General features: G+C 51.5%; 1 protein-coding gene across 1 annotated transcript in view; it reads right to left on the bottom strand.

Annotated features, from left to right (window-relative positions):
- LOC126570874 (uncharacterized) overlaps positions 1–20,608 on the bottom strand; it is a 149,526-nt gene that overhangs the window by 111,213 nt on the left and 17,705 nt on the right. Inside the window, exon 2 of the mRNA XM_050228939.1 lies at positions 11,601–11,634. Coding sequence (XP_050084896.1) covers positions 11,601–11,634 — 34 coding nt within the window. The remainder of the gene's footprint in view (positions 1–11,600; positions 11,635–20,608) is intronic.

Raw genomic sequence — 20,608 nt, 5'->3', positions numbered from 1 at the left:
AGCGGGGGGGGCACCCTTTTGTGTGTGGCCTCACCACCTTGCCGTGCTACTTCCCTACCGCTGCCTTTCTTTCGAACACGCGAGCGTGCGCGCCAACTCTCGGGCCAGAACGGTTGATCTTGTTTCGACAATTAGCGCCGGATGAGAGGCAGCGAGGAGCAAAAAGGAGGATAGAGGAAGCACAGCCACATTACAAAACTGTCCGATGACGACGACGACGACGACGTCCCCGGAGGGCGGAACGGTATGCGATGAATAACTTAGACGCCACCGCTGCTTGGCCGGATTTTGAAGCACCGGGAATCGGGAGCAACATTACGCAACGTAACGCAACGCCAGGCGACGCTGTCGCCCATTGTTCGGTGTTTAGCTTGTGTTTCTAGGTCAAAGCCGAGTGATGTCACTCGGGGCTGGGAGGTTGTTTATCAACGGAACGGGCTTCGGGCGTGTAATTGAATACACCACGCTGATATCCGAGACGAACCTCAGTTGATCCCTTCTTCAATAACTGACGCAAACCACTTCTGGGTGACGTTCTGTTCTAAATCAGATTCCAGAGAGTCATTTCTGATGTCACATCGGACCTCAGGAAACGATACCTGTCCCCACGATCCTGCCAATACCTCGGAGGGCCTCACTAAATGATCGAAACGATACCCTCTCCCTTGTAATGGGCCTAGTATCCCATTTGAATACATGAATACAATTTATGTAGCAATTATGTGCCGTGTCACGCAGCATTTCAGCATGTTCAGCTCGGTGCTCGCTGTATGTGTGCTGCGTGTGGTGCTGTCCAGTGTCCCGATGCTTCTTCATGCGCAGGATATCCGAGTTCGAGTCGGAGACAGAGAACAAGCACGTGTTACAGCGATGCTTACGCTCATCTTGAGGTTCTTCCTCGTCGTTTTTTTTTTGTTCTTGCAGTAAACCCAACGAGCAAGCAAGCAAACAAGCAATGCGACAATAAAAGCTTTAATGCAAATTTATTAATGCTCTCCTCCTCTGTGTACTCTCAGTGTCGTCGACGACGACGACGACGACGACAAGATCGCGTCGCTCGCCTCGCCTGCACCTATGCGGGCTCAAATTAATATGAACCCCTGTGTTTATGTGTCTGTGGGTTCCATGTTCCGTGTGTCCTCTCTAGAGGGTGTCCCTTCGGTCCTCTCCGGGCCACAACACAACCGGAGCAAAACAACAACAAAAAAAAAAGACGCACAAAATTAACACTAATTGTCTCGAAGTCGAAGCAACCTGCGCGACGCACAGCACACTGTGCCGTAAGTGCCAGTGCATAAAAGGGATGAGAATGGGTGTTGTTCCATGTGTGTTCCTGCAGAACAGAGAGCAGAATGGGACAGAAATCGAACGAAAAAAAGGTGAGGGCACCAGGAACACGGGAAACACGGCGAGCAAAGGACCGAGCGGCGATGATGATGACACGGCAACATGCTGTCGCTCATGTCCATGTCCCATTTGCCCTCGCGAGGCGAGGCGGCAGCAATGAGTGAATGCCAGGCCGCGTTTTAAGATCGTTTTAATTGTGGCCGTAAATCAGTTAGTGGCAGGCACAGGGCAGCGTAATTGTAGTCGCGGCGATCCTCCCCTTCCCCCTGCTGGAGTTGCTGAAAGTGAAATAATGGAACGCAGAAGAACGCAAGGGAATGTTGTTGATGCCAAAATCTCGTCCAGAAACCTGGGGCCGCTGTTCTATTTTTGGCACTCCACCGCCGATGCGATCTGATGTTGGATGCCACTCCAAGAACCGAGCGTCCGGTGGAACGGGTTCCATTGGTTTTGCAGTAATGCAAAGCATAACTGCGAGATCGCGTAGCGGATTGTTGGCTAGGCTCGTGATGGAATCTGCGAGAAGCGAGAGGCGCACAACATGAACAGGAATGCATCGCCGGGCGGACGTGGTACGCGATGCAGATTAGATGCGAAAGGGCGAGTGCAGGAGGAGGAACGGTGCGCAAGAACAGTTAGGCGATGGCCGGGAGGCCGGATCGCCGGATCCGCCGCCGTGGAAATATGAATGCTAATTCCATTCCATCTCCCATCCCCTCTCCACCCGGCCCACCCTTTCTCACCAGGTCCATCATCCGTGGCCTCGGGATGGCCTCTGCTTCGTCATTTCATGGGCCTGGACAGGCCGGAACGGGGTGTGGTGACCGTTTGGACTCCGAGGAAAAGGCTCATTTCGATGATTACAGCATCGAAGAGGCCTTAAAGGGGGAGAGGAAGGTGCAGGGGATAGAGTGGCACGACGCAGGATGCGCGCGCGCGCTCCAGCACGCTCGCGCTCACGATAATGGCTAAAGGATATGGGAAGGTCGTTCATTTACCTTCGCGACGATCGCGCGCCGCTCACGTTTCGGAACATGATCACGGACGGATGCGAGATCCAGAGATTCTTTTGCAGCAACCCTCTCCTTGTACCTTGGATTTTCCGCCCTCTCCTTGGCCCCGAAGTGAGAGCAATGATGCGCGATCACCTCCGCAAAACCCCACGGAGGTACGGTGATAAGAAAAGACGAATGTGTGCTTGCTCCCCGTCCTGGTGTGTTTTAGGTTGTGTGCTGTGGCCACACCGGCATTGCGTTGGATTTCCCTCATGCCATCCATCTAGGATCGCATCATCTCGATGCTCATGTTTAATGTATAGCCAAACATATGTTTATTCATTCTGATCGCAGACGCTTCTGCTGATCGATCGAACGCTGCCGCTGCCCCTGCTGCCGATCGAGCACTTCTTGTTCTTGTTCTCCGGGCCACGGTTGCTGCAAATCTAGCCACCATCTTCCGCGCGCGGCCTCGTCTCGCGATCCGGTTCGCGAAATTACATGTATTTATAAGTATTCGCTTCCTCGGCCAACATCGTTCGTTCGCTGGGCGGCCAGCAGCTGCCCTGTTCCTACTGTTGCTCCTGCTGCTGTTGTTGCCGCTTAGTTACGCGCCAGCCACGTCCAGGGCAGCAGCGGGATCGAGCTACGTGCTCGACGACCCGTGCTTTTCGCTTCTGCCTGTTCAAAGCTTCCAAGGCATTCTTCATCGCGCGGTGATCGCGGCTTGCGCGCCCTCACATCCCTTTATCTGCCCGATTGGATCTCTTATAAATAAATGATTTAAACGAAGCGAGAATTTCATTTTCCTTATCAGCGCGCCCGGATCAACTGCATTGCAGCAGAACAGTTCCACCAACCAGACGCCGCAGGAATGGCGCGCCGCTCGACGGTAAATGCCGAAAACGAACACGCAACACAGACCCACGGGCACGGTCCGCTGATACCGTGGCCACAAGCAAACAACCTCAGCCTCAAAACCGCCGGACACCGCGACCGGGAACGGGAACGGGTGGCGCATGTTATGAGGTTGTTTGCATAGAGCGTTTAAGTGGATGCAATCGTGTGCAGCCATTAATTAAAGCAATTTAACACCTTACCATCCACTGGACGGGATCGCGAGACGCTAGCGCTTGGTTCTCATCCTGCGATGAGAGCTTCTTGGTCAGTCCTTCCCATCCCCTTAACTAGGGCCCGGAGCGAGCTGATCCCCCCGGGGGCTTGTGTTTATTTTAACTTTAACCTCGCATTCCTCGCATTTCCCATCGAAGGCAAGTCATTGCACCCATTTCGGTTGCACATTCGCTCCCGAAGCGCCGGTGCCCTGTGGGAGGACGAGAGTGGTGATGGTGGTGCTGGAACATCATTATTGAATCTCAGCGAAAGCACTTACACCCCCCGGAGCCACCGGCCACCGGTGATTATGCAGTTGTTTCCGTTCCGGAGTGGAGCCGAGCGGGGTCAGTAGCTACAATAATGATTTACTCATCCACTTTGCAGCCAATCAGCTGGTCCCCAGCCGCTGGTTGTGCTGGTCATCGTCGTCGTCGTGGTCGACGTGGCGTCCCCTGGGAGTGGCAATGCATTTGAAGAACGTTTGTCGGATTGCCGGCCATCTCCACCCTTGAGGACATAGAAATTATCGATCTTCCAGCGTCACCGCTACCAGCGCCACCACTTAGCGTCATTCTGTTTTGTAGAAAATGATTCGAGGAAGAGGAGAAGGTGGTTTGGGGAAGAAGGAGGAGATAGAGGAGGATGTCCAATCACACCCGGATGTGGAAGACGTCACCGTCGGGGGGTAAATGGAAGGGGCGAACGAATGGCAACATAATCATGACGATTGTTTGTCATTTCTGATTCGCCTTCTCTCAGCAAGCGAGTGGGAGAGGGATGTCGAAGGGTTTGGGCCTGGGTCCGGGACGATGACGATGACATGGCAGAGACGGGCACGCGCACCCCATTGCGATTCGCGCACCGTGGACCCGTCGCGCGTAATTATCTTGTTTCATGCGCGATTGCGTGAGCGCTTCACCACCGAAACAACATTGTCGTCGTCGTCGTCGCCATCGTCGTCGTTGTGGTGTGGAGCGAGAAATTCATCATTTTGGTATTCAGGGAAACTCCGCTGGGTGGACGAGTGGAATCGAACTTTTTGCAGCCCATCGAGTTGTGAGTTTCGGGGGAAAAACGATTGGAAATTGTTGCGCTGGGAGATGGTGGACCACTCTCTAACGTAGTTGTGCTTCGAGGAGGAATTTCGCAATGTTTTTTAAGGTTTGCTGGTCAGCAAATGGGTGTTGGATAAAATTGAAATGTCAAATTTGTTTTTTTATTGTATCTCTACTTTTGTCAGCACTATCTGCAACATACTTTAACACTAGAACTATCAGACCGATCATTTTGACCGGTCGAACATTTCAATTCAGCATTTCAACATTCCTGCTAAAATAATTTTTATTTTCCAGAAATGATTTTATGACATCATGACTCTATTAAGAGAATACTTCTTATAATCCGATTAGAGAATACTTTTTATGAACCGATCCTTTTGTAAATTCTGGAATAAAAAGGTATAGCATAAATGCCGGTAGTTCAAGTGTTAAATTACTCGTGAAAACGTGTTTCATCGTTTGTATCATAAAGTGATAATCTAAGATCGATCGAGGATGTCTATTGCTTGGGCTTATGTATCACAAAAGATCTTCAAAGGGTATCTAAGGACTGCTTTTACTGCTGAGTTGAAATATTACCTCTCTTCAACTCATATATCCTATAAAGCTAGATAAACAGTGCAGAACAATGAGAAGTTCGCCGCTTAAAGGAGTCATCAACTTGCTACTCGCGCCCTCTGCAAAAAAGGTAGCAAATCTGACAGTCTTTACGGAAATTCCACTCATATTAGAAACATTCCATTTTTTTTTGCCTGGTATTGGCTCATTGTCTTCACATTTACGGACAAGCCGGAACTTTTAACTCAACGAAATCAATTTAGAATCGACAAAACAACAACATTCTTTGTTGCTTTGTGAAATCAAACCTGTCACAGCCATGTTTTCGCTCCGTTTGACGTTTCAAGGAATAACGGACGACGTACCAGCGACCACCCCACAGCAATGACATCATCCTACGATCGAGGTTACTTAGATGCCCCCGAAATCAAAATGGACGCTACGGAAACAAAGCCGCCCGCCGCAAAGGCCACAACCTCGGAATTGGAGCGCGAAAGATAAAGTGTTTTCTAGCATATTTCCAGCGCAAGTGGAAGCTTCCACGACTTCCACAATCCCCGTTTGAACTCCTCAAATGCATCTCACTCCAGTTGGTTAGTGTCGTGTCAACAAGCTGCTGGAGTTTCCATCACAGTCTCAACGCCCTCGGTCTCTCTCTTTCTCTGGTCTCTTCCGACCATTGTTCCCTGGCCGAGGGGCATCATAAATGCCGGACGACCTGCGGCACCGGAAATTACTCTACCGCGATTTCCGATCTTCGAGCAACCAACACAATCACCTCACGGAGCGGCGCGACGTGGCTCGGTGCCGAGACATCCAACCGCGACCCACAATCGATTCACTCCATTCCTTTCCTTCTACTTTTTCCTCCCGGGTTTCTTTGCGTTCTTTTCGTCGTCAACGGCGACAACGATGAACTGCGACTGCGTGGTGGATGAAAACAGGAAACTCCGCTTCATCGCTTTTCCTCAATCACCGCTCAATCACCATCGCCGTTCGACCAATGATCGTCCAACTGATCGTCCGATGTTGAGTGAAAGAAATCAAAATCTTTGCACCAGACACACACACACCTGGGCGGACGGACAGAGGAGGTTAACTTTTTGTCACCTTTCGATCGTGAATCTTCGAGAACATTTCTGTCCGGTTGACACTGGTCCCAAAGGAATGAGGCCAAAAGGCCGATAAACTGCTCATCCTGGTCCCCGGAGAACCTTTTGTTTGACTGCCCCCCCGCCCACCGAGTGGGGCCTTTTTCGCGACACGATTTCGCGGGAAGTCATTTAAAACCGATAGCCGATAGCGAGGGACGGCCGCTCGCTAGCCCGGACCATCATTTCATCGACCATTTATCGGCCGGATTACGAAATCCATTCCCAACTCCCGGTATATCCCGTTATTTGGCCAGCTTCGCTACCATCTGCGGTCCGGGATGCCCTTGCGATGCGAACCAAAAAAAAAAAGAAAAGATGGAGACGAATGCGATGACGCCACGGAGCTGCTGCTGGTGGTGAGTGAATTACGTAAACAGCAGGCGCCGAACTCCTGGCTGGTGTTGGTGTTGGAACCGTCGTACTATCCTCACACGCATACCAGCGTGGAGCGGTGTACGGGCAGCTACTACTTGGGGCAGCCGCCTGCGTGGAGCATCTGAGAAGCCGCCTCTTCACTCCTCCAACAAACCTCCCTGGTTCAACCGGAACCTCGACCGCTGGGAGCGGATGCGGCCGCTTGAATGCTTAATTAATGTTGCCCAGTTGGTTCGTCGTGGCAACGGCGATGAAAGACTTCAACGCATCGGCAAGACACGAACCGAGGTCCCGGCTCGGTTTGTAGGTGTTTTTTTTTGGTTTCAAAGTTAACATCAGCGGTTGGTAAAGATCGACCAAAAACGTCCAATGTTTGCACCCCTTTCGGGTGTGTAATTTATGCGTATGGTAAATGAATGGAAATGTTGATCTGCTGGCGGATCTTCGAGGCTTGCACTCAACCAGATCGGTTTGACGAAACGAAAATCACAACAGCACCACACAGCCTCGGGGCCAAAACGGGGAAGCGGCAGATGGTCTCCAAATCTGGCAAAAACAGGGCCCGTAGTGATGCAACCGACAGATCAAGCGACGACAGATCGAAAGCATCGAAACACATGACCGCAGCTGTTGCGAATGGTACGCTGCGATCGATGCTACGTTGTCTCGATCTGATCTGGTGGTGATCCGTACCGAACCGTTTGGAACCTTCTTAGCACAGCGCCACTTGCCCGCGAGTACGGCTCACGTTGCAAACGTTGGTTGGTTGCTGAGGAATGTTTGGCGGGCGGTCGGACGGGAATTGAGTCCAAACATTCCCCGCGATGGCCCCGCGATGCGGCACACGAAAGCACCGTTTGTTGGTGGGCCCCCCTCCCATCAATGTGTATGTAAAAGGGGAGGCTGAGACTGTGTGGTTTGTTTTTTTTTCCCGCGCGCGCGAAGAAAGATTATCTTTCCCGGAGGGTTAGCAGGAACGTTTGGAAAAAAAACAACAACAATAAAATCCAAATCACACAAATGGCAAGAAAAAAAAAAACACATCGAAGAAAAGTTAGCAACGTTCCTCGGTTTACGAGGCGCTGAGGGGAGTGGAAGCAGCAGCAGCAACAGCAGGGAACAGAGAACAGGGTGAGATCATTCGCGAACGCAGCTGGACGCTGGGGCGATAATGGCAAAGGGAAACGTGCGGCCGAATTCTTGTCCGACTAACAGCAGCAGCAGCATGAATCCTAGCGGTTTCTCAATTTCTCCCCACAAATAAACATTCAAATCACGCTCCGGTGCGGACCGGTGCCAGGCCGTTGGAGCATATTCCTAGTCTGTTTTAACTACGGATTCACCACACCGGCGCGATCGCGTTAGTTTTTACTGAGGACCTTTGTTTTGTTTTGTTTGGTTTGGTTTGGTTTGTGTCGATTTCACCTCCGCTAATCGTACAATCCCAGCCGGTAAGTGTGTCATACGCTACAGTACAATGATCGTGGTATCCCGTATATGGTATGATCATCAATTGCGGTGTGGAAGGGGGTTTTTATTTTCGGCGGGCTGGAAGACCAACGGTTTCGATCGTATGGAGGGGAAAAGGAGATTTAGCCCAAGGCAGCGCACAAGGCACAAGCTCAATGGGTCATGCAATTAGGTAATATGCAACTCACTGGCGAGTCTTGACGCGAGTCTACCCGATGAACTGGCGTCACATGACCATTCGAAGCTTTATTAGCTTCGTACGCGCCCTCACTCAGAATGCACCTCATCTCCGTTGCTGCTGTTGTGAGGGAGGTGTTTTTATTAGAGTTTGAACCTCGGGCTCGGGGGGCCATTGGCGTGGGTGTATGAGCGCCTTCGGATCGAATCGGATGGAAGCATGAGAAATTAGTTAGTGAGGAGCGTGTGAGACAGGGGAAGGGACACGTCACTGTGCACACGCGAGAACACACGGAGCTGTTTAACCGTTTTGCCATTTCCGAAGCGTGGCCGTACCGCGATGCACGCCTTCGATCAACGATGCTGTTGCTGCTGCTGTTGTTGGTGGTTATGGTTTAAATAGGCAACCTTTCAACAAACCCCCGGAGGCTCCGCTACGGTACACCAACCTCATTCATACCCAGCACCGAACGCGGACGGGCGTTGCGGTTTAAAGCGATCGGCAGCGATCGGCAGCAATCATGTGGGCCAGCCCCATGCCATGACTGCGCCAGTCGTCGGTGGCGGCAGCATTCTCTTACGCGACAACCTTGAGCTACACCTACTGGTGAACCACCGTACAACAGGCACCGAACAGAGGGGGGGGGGGGGTTCGGTTTTCGGCCTGACACTTGAAGGAACTGATTGCTGAACGGCGTTTTTCGCCGAGTTTTTGCTGCATAAAAATCACTTCTGTTGATCATAATTGACTCACGTATCACTCACCAACGGAAAGCTTTTTCGATTGCAATCGAAAAAACCACTCGAAAGCGACCGTAAAACGGCAAACGAAATGAAAGACTTGTACGCTCGCCTAAAAGTTTAAGCGACGAACCCTCCCTCAAGTCACTCGCGACGGGAAGGTGCATTTTGCAAATTGTGTATTTTTTCTTTCTCTCTTTTTCTGTCACGATCTTGCTGCAGATGTCGGTTCGGTAAACAGTAAAAGTTGCCCTGTTTTTTTTTTTGTTGTTGTCAAAATTGTTTTGTTTGGCCGCACCCAAACTCGCACGCCACGCTGTGTCTGATGAAATCAAATCTCACGATCCCGGGCGTGCGGGCGTGTAAAAGTAAAGCAAAGTCAGCACGGACGGACGAACGGACACAGCACACGCTGCGCTTACCGAAACTCCGCATGCCGTCACGATTTTCTGGTCCGAAAACCGGTGCTGGACGAATTATTCTGTCCCGTCCACACTCCCCCGGTGCCCGGTGGAAGGGAAAAAGGTCCAGGAAAGTCGAGGAATTAATCAGGTTTCTTACCACTCCAGGGAGTGCACGGGTTGCAAGGAGATGGGGGGTTGCACGCTTGGCCAAGGCGCTTGCGTTGTTCGACCATTGGACGCCATTCCGTTCCGCAGTTTCGCCGTTTCGGTGCTCGCTAGCGGGACTTGGAAGGGGTGCTGTTGTTACTCAACACTACGACGCTCTCCCTTCCCTGCCGGTACCGGTGTGTCCTCGGCGCGGCAGCCACCAGGAGCGAGGTCGTACGCGAAACACCTTTCAACCTTTTCGGTACGGTTTACTTTTATTTTGCATTACTTTTTTAATGCTCGGTAACGAAACGAACGAAAACCCGTACCCGTATGTCGCGGTGGCCACACCCGATCAGCGGGCGCGCGCGCGCGCGGAAAAGTTTCACTTTTTATCGTCCCTGATGCTGCGGCTGCCGTTGCCGTGGGGGGTGGTGTTGACGATTATTCAAATGAAGGGCCTATGAGTTTGTCTCACGCAAAGGCGGTGAGTTCGGTGCAAGGAACTCGGGTGAACGATTGCTGCTGGTACACCGTGGATTGGCGATTGGAAAAGTGAAACAGAGGAATACTTCTACACTTAGCTGGTCTGTTTGTATGTTGTATTTCCTTGCAAATCATTCGTTGAAGATGAGATGCGATCGGTTTACCGTTATCTATCCAATATAATTCACTCTGTTATAGAAATCGTACATTAATTTGAAGATGAACGACTTTTAAACTCAAAATAACAGAATTCTCTGATTTACTGGTATTAATAGTCAAAGAGAAGATCCTAACAACATCAACAACTTCATAGTTTCCTCATAAATTCATCATGAATGCTGACAACCAGTGCTTTTTGTTGCTATGTAATGTCGCTACAGGCTTGGTAGCGTGGGATCAGATCAATAAGATTTTTATTTTATCTTTCTCCAGAAATGTTCCTCGCCTTTTGCCTAAATATTCTCCAACCAAATCCTCATATCAGCTTCATCCACCTACTCATTATGGTGAACAGTAACTTACATTATAGGCACACTGTCCTCTTTAGACACATTTTTTTTTCTTTGAAAGATGATAGGAAGTATTTTTTAACTACCAAGCAGTAAATCTTAACTGCAAAATGACTTTTACCTTTTCTAGTGGCAAGAAATGTAGCAATTTGGTACATTTTTCTCTCAAAATTTATGCAATCGCAAAAAAAAAACACTTGAAAGCGACCGTAAAACGGTAAACGAAACGAAAGACTTGTATGCTCACCAAAAAGAGTAAGTGACGAACCTTAGCTCTTTCTAACTGTTCTATCTTTTTCATAATTCTTTTTGAATCATGGATGCGTTTGGAGAAACGAAGGCACACAAGAAATGCGTTGAAAACCATCTTTTCCAATAAAATTTAACCAATCCTATAGGATAACCTAATACAAGATTATACTTGAGCTGCGCCTGCATCCCCACAGGAGAACAAAATCACTTAACAAACACATTGGTTCTGCTCTCCCTTCCGACCCTCCTTTAACGCCAAATAGGTGTGATCCAGTGGGGAAAACGGGAAATGCCTTAGCGAACCACTTGACCCCACCATCCCTTTCGGTAACACACACCGAGGGCCACTGCCCTTCGGCCAAGGCAGAATAGGGCCGGGTTCGCTATTGCTTCACACCATCACTCCCAAGTGGTGCCGCGACGAAATGCGCAATTCGATTCGCTGCCGACCACCGATGCTGCCTTTCACACGTGCGCAGCACCGGACCAGAGCATAATGTTGGTACTACGAGTGCTTCCATTTTGGACGCCATAGCGTTCCACAGCCCGTTTCGGGATTGTAGTGAGAAGAAAAAAAAAAGGCCGAGGTTCGTTGTTGCCTCGACCCCATTTGCGACCTCCTGATCTCGATCTCGATCGCTGCTGGTGCTGTTTGGTGGTTGGGCGGAACAACGGGAAACAATGGCCCCACCGAAGATGAGTGAGATCGAAGATAGAGCGCTACCAGCTGATGGTGATGGTGATGTGCCTCCACTGTGCAGACGAAATGGTTCAACCGCAACCGTGGTTGGTGACGACGAACGAGACTTACCCAATATTGATGAATGTTTTCTAAGCGCATGCATCTGCAACGAGAAGAAAGAAAGCACAGATCAGTAAAGATGCTCCTAGCGTGGGTGAAGCGTTGCATAACGGAATGGATGGCCGGCAGTGTGTGACATCACATTCACGCCACCTCACAACGGCAACGTGGAGGAAATCGACGCTAATATGGTAATGAACGCGAGGCGACGATGCGACGATGCGACGACAACGATGAGGATGAAGGGAAGGAAGGGTTAGCCACGTACACAAGCTGTATCCAGACGCAAAGGGCATCGCTACCGAGGTACCCGATAATTAATATGCGCTTATTGTCGTCGACCAGTCACGTACGTGATGGCCTATAAGCTGCATGCCGAGTGTATGTGTGCCTGTATGTGTGCAGTGCATCCGGTGATGGAGTAGCACCTAGAACGCAGCAAAGGTAGAACGACGTGGCCACGATCGTGGCAAGAATCGACTAGTAGCTGCTCGATTGATTTGTTGACAAAATGCGCCTTGCGCCTCTCGCCGTCATCATCACGTGCAGCAGTGCTACTGGCCCTGTTGTTGCTGGTGACTATTGTATTTATATTTAGACAACCTTTAGAACGGCCCCCCGAGGGGCTCAAGTGCCTCAAACACAAGCACTCGACGCGTTGGTCACCCACGATGACGGCGATGACAGTCGCATAGACAGACGAAGAAGGTGAATCACGATGAAGGTTCTGATGACACTACGGCACTTTACGGTCGCCAGCATGTCAGAGCAAGGATGCATCGTCGAGGAAGGGAAGGGAAGTGGCTTCCAAATTTGGTCACCACATTAACGATCGTCTGCTGGTTGCTTGACGCCTCGCTGTTGTGGTCGTTGTGTTGTGGTTAACCTTTTTGTAAATTCAAACCTCGACTCCACTCGAGGGTTGGTGTGTGAAGAGCACGGCATCTGTTCTTACTGCTTGCAACGCAACGCTGCTGGTGCCAAGGAATTAACGAGCTCCCGGGTCTAAAACTTCGTCGCTTCACTCTTTGGTGTGATTGAAATGAGTATCGCCAGCGTAGAGGTTCCAAAAATGTTACTTGCTTGCTGTGGTGCACCAAGCACTGTTGCCAGGTTGCGGATTATCTCCCAGCACCAACACCACCACCCAATCCAGTCATTAATCCCAAGTGTGCAGCGGTCGGTAGGGCGAGAGAAGGCCGCGGCCGGGAGAAGCGAGCAAGATATGAGATGCGTCTTCATTTTTTTTCTGCGTTGTACTTAGCGAGAACAATGGAACATAATTTTGCATACTTAAATACCACTGCATACACCACCACCACCACCACCACCGGCACCTGGGTGCTCCGTGGTTTTCTCTGGTTGTTGAGTATCATTTCATCGCGCAAACAACAGCAAACAGCAACGCTGGTGGCAGCGCAACGGCCACGACCCCTCGACGAGCCACCAACGGGAATGAAGCATGCGCGAGTGACGCTGCCGACGCGCCATTTTCATTTCTTCGCCTTTTGTTGGGTGGCCACGGTGCTGTGGGAGACGCAGTGAGGCATCCACGACGACGACGATGGCGGCCTGGCTTATGAGGAGGTCACACACAAACACAGAGGAGAGGAGCAGAGGTGGAGGTTCGCTGCCTTGTTCTGCCTATTCACCACCGCCCTTTCTGTGTCCACCCAGTCCCCCTTCCTACCAGTATTCATTGGCGATTTTTCATAAAAATGAAATTCATGAGAACACTCCACTCACACTCCAGCTCCTTTCTCCATCTGCAACGAGGATCTACTGTGTAATGATCAACTGCTGGTGCTGGTCAGCAGTCTGGCGCTCTGCTGGAAGCAGGCCAGTGCTGTTAATGCATGCTTAAATGCAGAGAAACCCGGGCGTAGCGCATCTTCAGGTAATCTTCCGCCATTTTTTACGCTGCAAACTCTCAGACCAAGGCACAGCGACTCGGTCTGATGCTTGAATCTCATTACGTTTGCTACCAGAATGAATATTCTGGTGCTTACGTTGCAAAGCAGCAGCGTACAGCGTCCCTTCAAACAGGCGTAGGGGTCAAGCTGGTCAACGAGTGTAATGGAGAAGGTTCTGGTGCTGATTGAGGTACAGAATTGGGTGGCCTTGCACTAAAAGATCACCTATGATTTGCGCTAATCGATCTCACACTCTGTTTTATACGTGTAAATGCTTCAAAGATCCACCATTTGCTAGCGTAAAACGCCAAGAATCGCGCGCTTTCGCTACATCGCACGCACAATCCGATAGAAATTGACAAATGGTGTCCACCACGGGGTCTCTCACGCACTCCATCGATAAACAAAGCGGTCCCGAAGTTCACGGTAACCCCTAGGAGTTAATGGAGTCATAAAACATGCTGCACGCGCTATTGGAGAACTTCCTCCGCTTTATCCAAGCACAACGGAGCGTTCCGCTCATCACATACGCATCATCATCATCCCGGCCATACTGCGCCAAATTCTCGCCTCGCCTACCGGACGCAAGCAGCTTCCAGAAGACAATGGCCCCACCGCGTTGGCGAGCAGCATCACGTGGAGCATCGATCTCGAGGAGGAGAAGCATTCTTCCGAGCGGCGGCCACGGCAACCGAGCCACGGAGTACACGTATCGAGTGTCCGGTCGCCGATGGTTACATAAGCCCATTACTTTGCCATTTTCCGCTCAAATGGCTGAAGGTTGAAGTGCTGCAATCTTCCTCTCCGGCCTCTCTCTCTCTCTCTCCGTGTTCGCTGCCAGAAGCAATTTAAATTCTACTTTCCAGCTCGATTCGATTCTTTCCCCCGCAAAGAAGAGGCTCTCCAGCCATTACAAGTACCTCGCTCTTCCCTCGATCAGGCAGGCGGGTTGTCCGCGGAAAGCGGAACGAAATCCGAGTGGAAAGTGGAAGCGGCAGCAGTGCGTGGTGGTGCTGGCGGTGCTGGTGGTAGAGAGTGTTTCTGGAGGAGCGTGATGTGCGGTTCCGTGCACAGTGAAAAGCACAGTGAAAAGCAAAACCACTCGCCATAGGTTCTGCTGCTGCTGCTGCTGCTGCTGTTGTGGTTGATCGTCGAGACTCTGAGCCATTACGGAGCGAGAGGGAGAGGGACCGGGAAAGTGCTCCAAGGTCCAACGTAGGTTGGGGATGAGTAAGAGTGGAATTTCAGAACCTCAACCGCTGGCGTCGTCCTCGTTGTCGTTGCTGTCGTCGTCTTTAGTGGCAGAAGGGAAGGCCAGGGCCCTTGGAACCGCAGCGGATTAATCAACTTCTCAGAAGACGACGACGTAACCGACGAGTTCACTTTCCCAGTCATCTGCTCCCCTTCAGGGCATGTGCTATGGCCTATCAGTCACGTCACGCGTTCTGGAAGCGTAGCACGCCGCCAGTTGGCCACACCAAGGATCTGGCTGTCGGCGCGCTCGGTATCGTTTACATTAAAGCTTAAACGGTTTACTGGCTATAGGGAGCTCTCTCTCTCTCTGGCGGTGAATTAGGAGCGCGATGCACGCCGACATGGAACTATAAAGGGACTGTCCGGGAAGGACAATCGGAACAACGGGCGGCCAACGAACCGAACCCATAAAATGGCCAGTGGCCACTAGGAACCCGCCACCAGAGAGGCAGAAGAGAGGTCACAAATCAAGTCAGACACTACAAAAGGTTGTTCAGGTCGCGGATAAGAACTTTCTAGCCAGCCAGCCAGCCAGCGAAGGTTCCGATGCTGCACTCAAGACCCCCATTCGTTACAGAGACCTCGCTCTCTCTCTGCGGGGCCAAAGAGGTCTCTAGACACAGAAGGGATGGGAACTATCATAAAATTTATTTTTATAACTTCATCTGTCAGCGATTGGGGCCCGGGCTGCTTCTTCTGAGAGCCTCAGAGAGGGTTGTTCCTGTGCTGAGCTCCCGTCTCCACCGGAATGGTCCATGGGGGGAGTGCTCAACGCTCCAACGAGAGACAGAATGAAGAGGGCGCCGAGTGGAACTGAATCTAATCAACTTGTCAAGGGAAGATGAAAAGATGGTTTACGGAGCTACCGTGGTAGCGGCCGGACTGACGGTGACGTGGCGTCACCGTTCGCCGTAACTAGCTAACCCGTCCTTAGCGGCCGCTCGTCGCTGACCAAGAGGCCCTTTCGAAGGTTAATCAGAAGATGACCAGGGAGCGTGTGAAAGAGAAGGAAAAAGCGAGACAATTAAGTGCCGGAGTGCTGCATTCCGGCGGCACACAATGGCATGTCCGGAGCCGCGATTGATCACCGGATCAGGCGGACGTCCCGCGTTGATGCGCCAGACTGGTGCTAGCCGCCGATGCAACGAAGGCGATAAAATCAGATTCCGAAAAGGGTATCGATCCGACTCGTCAACTCACATCGCGTTCGCGAACGATCAATCGATCGCTAGCGTCATGCAGGGAATGGATTTAGAAAACGAACTCAGCACAAACTCCATAAAACGAAATGACTTCGCAGTCCACCGCCAGTTACAGTGGGAGATTTATGACCAGTACCTTCAGAAACACAGACAGATGGACTGTGGACATGCAGAAAAGTTGTAGAAATGCAAAAATGCATCCAAATACTCACACCTCTTTCGCTGATATCGAGTACAAGGATTCGCGCTCTTACTCCGTAGTATTACTCCGTTCAAGGATTGCGGCATGTGGAATGTGAAGGAATCTCTACAATTCATGAGCCACCCCATTGAGGACCCGATGGCGTTCGACGAAGAAGCGTCATAAATTGGCCGGATTCGCCCGAACGGGAGAAATCTTGCAAAACATGCCGCAAAACAGCAACACAGCAACCGGATTCCATCATTTCGACCTCAAACAAGGCAAATTTATGATCGTCCTCAATCATAAACAGCTCCTCCGAAGAGCGCTCTCTTGCTCTCTCTTTCTCCCTAGCAGCAGCCAACAATAAACAATCGGACATCGGACCGCGCCATTCCGTTCAGGTGAAAGCGTTGACATTCGGCGCCACAATATGGCGGCCGAGCCGATCGGTCAAAGTGCAGAGCTGGTACGGAGAGAAATGTCCAACATTGGAGCATAAATCGCCGTTCCTTCCACTTCTGTAGCCCATCCCCGCGGGTTGACCCTGGTGACGAATGCACGCGAAGGCGTTGCGCGTGAAGGCGCAAAGGTGCGTAGGTGTGTTCGTGTCCGTGGACAGTCCGCGACAGACAGTAAGCTGTCACACAGAATGACTTCATCCCTCGGCAATGCGTGCTGCGCTAGAGCGCTCGAGTCTCGTGAAGGTTAAAGCATCGAATGAACCATGACGCGCTGCGACTAATGGGAGCTGCTTGTGACATTTCGATGTTCGAACCGAACGGAACCTAGACCCCCAGCTACAAGGTCACGACGGAAGAGGAGTGTGCTGCCACCCGATTGGTGCTGGTGCAACCAAGAACGGGGCGTGGGGCCACCCGGCGGTCTCATTCCGGAAGGCCAGTAGCCACTCAGTAGCCACGGTGCTGTTGCTGCTGCTGCTTACAATCGAAACAATGGACCATAACGTCACACGCGGTTGTGCGTAGTTAGCGAGCAGCGTGGTGCTTACGTTTAGCTACGGATACGCTCACGATGAGGTCAAGGTATATCTTGCGGCAGAAGACACGGAATAAGACAGTCCAGTGTCTTCAGCAGCAACAACAATCATCACTTTTAATGAATCAAAGAGCGTTTAGTGCCTTCCTGTGCTCTCTGGCTAAGGCAGTTGTCTCCCAAATGGTTGGTCGGGATCAACGTGACCTTGGGACAATTGTTCGGTCTGCTACTGCTGCTGCTGAAGACCTCTCCGTCTTCAATGGCGGCGCACTCTCCCATGAACTATTTTTCGCTTAACACCGGCCATGGTAGAACCAATCAAGATCTAGGAACCCCGGCGTCCAAGGTGGCCTTCTTCAATCGCCCCCGACGCCGACAGCAAACAGAAGCGGAAGCACCGAGAGAGCAAGCGAGCAAGCGGCTCAGTTCCTGTGGCGGTTAATGAGCAAAAAATCACTTCGAGCATTTGCCCGGGGTTCACGTCATGGAAGGAGGGGTGGCCAATAATGACCAGGTTGCTAGGTCAGGTCAGTCCAGACCAGGCCTCGAAAGCTACAACTAAAACACTGGATGACGCGACAACGTTTTTCGAAACGAAATGTTAAACACCGCGATTGCGCCGATGATCATTAGGGATTCGCAAGCAAATGAATCGCTTCGTAATCACTTCCTGCGTACATACTGGCCCCTCCGGGGTCTTCAAGTACTCCTCTGACTCACCGGAACGCCACTGGAACCGATTTGCCTTCGAAGGTAGCATGCACGCCACCGGAACCGATCGTTGACCGGATACACGCGCTGGCACATGAACTCCAACTTCGACTTACGATGATGTCATTGACCATATGGTCCAAGGAAGAAGAGAACCAAGGAACAATCTCATGCAGTCTCGGGCACACACATGTGTGGCGCACGCCTTGCAATTGCAAATGGTACACTGGCAATTGGCGGGATGCATTTCGTTCTTCGAAGGCGATTTCGATTCTCACTCACTGCCCCATTCGAAACGGGGTGCCCGCCCCATCCTATCATTAAGGTCAATCAAGCCAAAGCCGAAGACATCAATTACAGGTAAAGTCTTGCGGGAGGCCGCGCACACTTGCGGGAATGACGTGCGTTAAATCAAGTGTTAAGCGCGGCCCAGAAGTGCGGCCGACGAAGTGCGCCATGAAATGTAGCTCTGGCAGCAACGAGCACACTCCACCAGCAGCAGCCACTTGTATTCTGACATGTCAACCTGGGCGGACAACCCACGATTACTAGATCGCGTTTCGATTGTACTTTTTTTTCTTCTTTTCAATCTGCGCGCAAGTGATGGAGTAGGCGCGGGCCAGCCACGGGATAATGATATCCGTCATTAAGAATGAGAAGATCGCTTACAACGCACCGACCGTTGGCCTGTGCGGTCTGTGATAAGCGAGCGAGTAAATTGACGTAATGCGACGATCGGTCTAGTCCGTGCTGTCCATTACTGCTGTGCGGCGAGCGATCAGCTAACGACGCCATCTTGTTGGGTGTGTTTTTGAAACATCTCCTGGAAACAATGCGATCCGCGACCACAGCAACAGGGCAGACTCTGTCCGATATCTCCAGGTCCACGGGCGAGTTGGGTGAAATCTTGGTCAATAAGAAAGCCCAGCGCACCCTCCTGGCTGGCCTTTCGCTCTCTCTCTCTCCCTCAGCGGTCTCTTGCGCATCTCCTCTGTGTTGCCGCATATGGCTTCACCGTTCACCGGCACGCAATCTCGTGTTACGCTTGTTTTGCCACTTTCACCTCGCTCGCCGCAGTTTCGCCATTTCTCTATTTGAACTCTCACTTTTATGATTGACGAACAGGCAGGCAGTAGTGGTGGCACGGTACGACAGTAAAGGGACACCGATACCGAAGCACATCACCTTCGACCGACTGAACGGTCTGGTGCGTTAGTGGAGCGCACGGATCCGCAACCTCCGCAGCAGCAGCAGCAGCAACTGTCAGCTGGAATAGGTCATCACTCACCGGAGGTCTACGGACTCCCCTCCTGTCGTACGGCGAGAATATTGCACACGTCGCTCGTCCGTCGCGTTCCTCTTCTTGCGACCTTGCGAGAGTATTTCCTTCCGAGATGGGCATTTTTTGCGCCATTTTGAAACACACACAGAGACCGTTTAGAGAGGGAATTAACCGAGAAACGGCTCGCTTGACGGTACATTGACGCTTCGCCGGCACATCACGATGGGCATCCGGAAGAGAAAAAAACAAAAACACAAAAAGGGAGGACTCCAGATAGTGTTGTACCCGGCGCGCCGGTGTTAGCGATGGTGGTAATTTGTAACTTCTGCTGGCGCTGGAGCGCCCCCTCCTTCTGTTCTCTCCCCCTCTCTCTCTCTGTGTTCTCACAGGATCAATAATTAGTGGCTGCAATCCAATCCCCCCGCGGGTTGTAGACCCTAGACACCGAGCCCACGGAGTCTACGGCAGCAATTAGCCGGCGAGTGGTGCGTCTACTGCTGCGCCTGTCAAAGCGCCGCTTCACGTTGAGTGACTTGGAATGTGTTTGGCGTTTGGCGATGCCGATGTCGATGGCGGAACAGTGGATGAGGAACCGCGTACGCAACGGACTGGAATACGCGTCCGAGTCCGCGAGCCTCGCGCTTCTGTCGATCGCGATGTAGAGGATCAAACGGACACAAAAAAAAAGAGCGAAACGCAACGCAACGGAACAGATGTTCGACATAAGGCGAACGGCGTGCTGTCTGGACAGAGAAGGCATTGAATGGGGCCGCGAGGACCATGGCCGCTCGATCGGTATCACGCCCTCCTCGTCGACGGTGGAGACTGCGGTGCAACAGCGACTGCGACTGCCCATTCTCACCTGCCCTTGATCTCGATTACACTCGATGCTCGCCGACCACTGGACGGGTGGCCGGACGGGCGCGCAACCAGAAAAGCCAAGTGGCACAGACACGGCAACGAACGGAACCAGCTCCTTCCTTCTTCCTTCTCTGCCTTCCTGCACTTGGATGATCTATTTTTAATGAACTAACGTATTCGCTGTGGCGGTGGCGTCTTCGCCAAGTCAATCCCCGGTTATTGCACCATTTGCCATTGCACTTCGCATAATGTTTTTTATTTTATTTTTGCTGCTATTTCCCACTCCGAGGAGTGGGAAGGGGAAAGTGTTTATGCAATCAGTGCAACTCCGCCTGCGGACACTCGCTCCAGAGCATCTCCTTGGTGCAGCTTCTCATGGGTTTATGTTTTCCGCTTTTTTTTTTCGTTGTCTCTAAATCGCCACACGATGCAGCTTCCTCAAAAAATGGTCCCACCTATACGGGCGCGAATGGACACTCATTAGGAAACGATTATTGCTCTGGATACGGACACTTCTGCCGGGGCTACCAGCGCCAACCACGATGATTTATGGCCCCGCTAAGCACTAAGCGAAGGCTAACGCCTCGCTGCACTGGGCGTGGAACCTCGGGTCT

This window comes from Anopheles aquasalis, chromosome 2 (assembly GCF_943734665.1).
Source record: "Anopheles aquasalis chromosome 2, idAnoAquaMG_Q_19, whole genome shotgun sequence".
Lineage (NCBI taxonomy): Eukaryota > Metazoa > Arthropoda > Insecta > Diptera > Culicidae > Anopheles > Anopheles aquasalis.
This window is presented reverse-complemented; position numbering and strand designations above follow the sequence as displayed.